Below are 1,967 nucleotides of genomic sequence, written 5' to 3'. Positions count from 1 at the left end.
CGACCAGGAAACGGCCCTACTTCCCACTCACAAGCTTCCGTCCCTCATACTCTCAACCACACTACACACACACACACACACACACACACCACACACAACAACACACACACACACAACAGATCGTCTTAGATTTTAATCAGAAAGTTAACTGTCCCTTTTAGAGTACATACCGAGAACCCAAATAACCACAAAACTCACAGACTTCAAAACATTTACTAGGGCCCAATAAAATCTATTTTATTTTTTGGCAAATTACGTTTAGTTTTTTCCCAAATTCCGTTTTGTTTTTCCAGGTTTCAGATTTTTCCCCTTTTCAGGTTTTCACTCTCAAAATGGACACTTACCCTGCCCCCATCCCCAATGGACATTTATCATTGCTACAATTGTAAATGTGTAAACAGTATATTATAATTTTGTATTATTGACTCATCACTTCTTTTTTTTGTCGTGCACTGTTGGAGCTCAGAGCATAAACGTTTCACATAAGCCTGAGATTACATCTGCGACCCTGTGCATGTGACTAATAAACTCATCTAATTAAAATAATACAACAAATAATCACTTTTTTTTTTTACAGAAAAACAACAAAATTGGATGTTCTAAGTCCACAACAGTGCTTAAACCACATCAGGAGAGCACTTTTGAGGTGTGGGAAAAATCTAAGAAATGCTATTTTTTGGGTGTAGATACCCTTCAAGTGCACACCAGCAAGAGATTTGCTAGGTTAGCAGTGTTTCTGTAGCACACATGTGGTTGCAGAGTTTGCTAAACAAATCACCACTGGATTGATGCAAATAATCATGATATCATTCTGCCAGATAGGCATAGACTACTTTGTAATTTACATTTAATTGAGATAATTTTTTGGAAAGCCTTTCCATCTACCAGAAGACGGTTGTCATAAGCTTCATCGCTTAGGGCTACATCAATAAAAAAAAATAGATTGTTGAATTCCGTTTTAATGTCTGTATTCCTTCCTCGTTTTCCACATCACAGATTTTATTGGGCTCTAACTTACAAACAGACCATTTTATCCTAGAAGTACCACATACAGCTAACTGACAGGCTGAATAATTGGTGTGACAGACACTGCCATTACCACATTCTTTGGGCTTGTGTGTCATACAGTAAGTGTTACCTTCAGAGTGGAACTGTAGTCCCCCACCTCTGCAGGATTCAAGGATGTGGTCTCCTTCTCTGTCAGTCTGGCCTCATGGACCTTAATGATGTCCTCAGCCCTGGACACACTTTGCAGGAGGGCCCTTAGAGCCCGCAGCCTGGGATGGGAGAGGGGGGAGGACAGAGAAGAGAGAGAGAAGAAGGGGGAGAGAGTCGCAAAGAACGAGAGAGAGATGGAGAGAGAGAATTTGTCAAAACAAATTAGTTACACTTGAGCAATGAGTGGTGAGTGTGTCTGTATATAGAGTACCGCTATGGGTATGCTGCAAGAGAACTCTTTCAGGCTGTGGGTGTATGCTCATACACTACAGTATCATGTTTACCTCTGTAGGTATGCTGCGGAGCACTCGTCCAGACTGCCCAGTCTCTCGTTGATGAGGCCGAGTTGGCTGTGTAGGAACGTAGCTTTGTCAGAGTCAGTCATGTTCTCCAGTTCCTTCAGAACACGCTCCTTTAGACGCAGGTACTCCTCACGGATAGAGTCCACGTCCCGCTGTACAGACTGGGGAAAACACACACATTTAGTCACATGCACAAACCCAAACCTACATACCCAGTAGTACTCCTAGTAAAGTATACTCCAAGGTATATTCTATCTGTGTGTGTGTGTGTGTGTGTGTGTGTGTGTGTGTGTGTGTGTGTGTGTGTGTGTGTTGTGTGGTAGTGTGGCGCCTAGGGTGCGTTGCTGCCTTGTGTGTGATGAGTGCTCTGGTCTTGGTGTGAGTTTCGTGCGTGCATGCGTTCAGCGATGTGTGGAGAACGGAACACTTTGTGGTGTGTTTTACTTG

General features: G+C 42.8%; 1 protein-coding gene across 1 annotated transcript in view; it reads right to left on the bottom strand.

The window, feature by feature from the left end:
• The window catches only part of LOC111971218 (desmoplakin-B), a 59,049-nt gene that overhangs the window by 19,179 nt on the left and 37,903 nt on the right, over nucleotides 1–1,967 (bottom strand). Inside the window, 2 exon segments of the mRNA XM_070446222.1 lie at nucleotides 1,139–1,277; nucleotides 1,503–1,681. Coding sequence (XP_070302323.1) covers nucleotides 1,139–1,277; nucleotides 1,503–1,681 — 318 coding nt within the window.

The sequence above is a fragment of the Salvelinus sp. IW2-2015 genome, linkage group LG13, assembly GCF_002910315.2.
Source record: "Salvelinus sp. IW2-2015 linkage group LG13, ASM291031v2, whole genome shotgun sequence".
NCBI classification, from domain to species: domain Eukaryota; kingdom Metazoa; phylum Chordata; class Actinopteri; order Salmoniformes; family Salmonidae; genus Salvelinus; species Salvelinus sp. IW2-2015.
The sequence above is the reverse complement of the archived record's forward strand: the minus strand, read 5'-3'. Positions and strand labels throughout refer to the sequence as shown.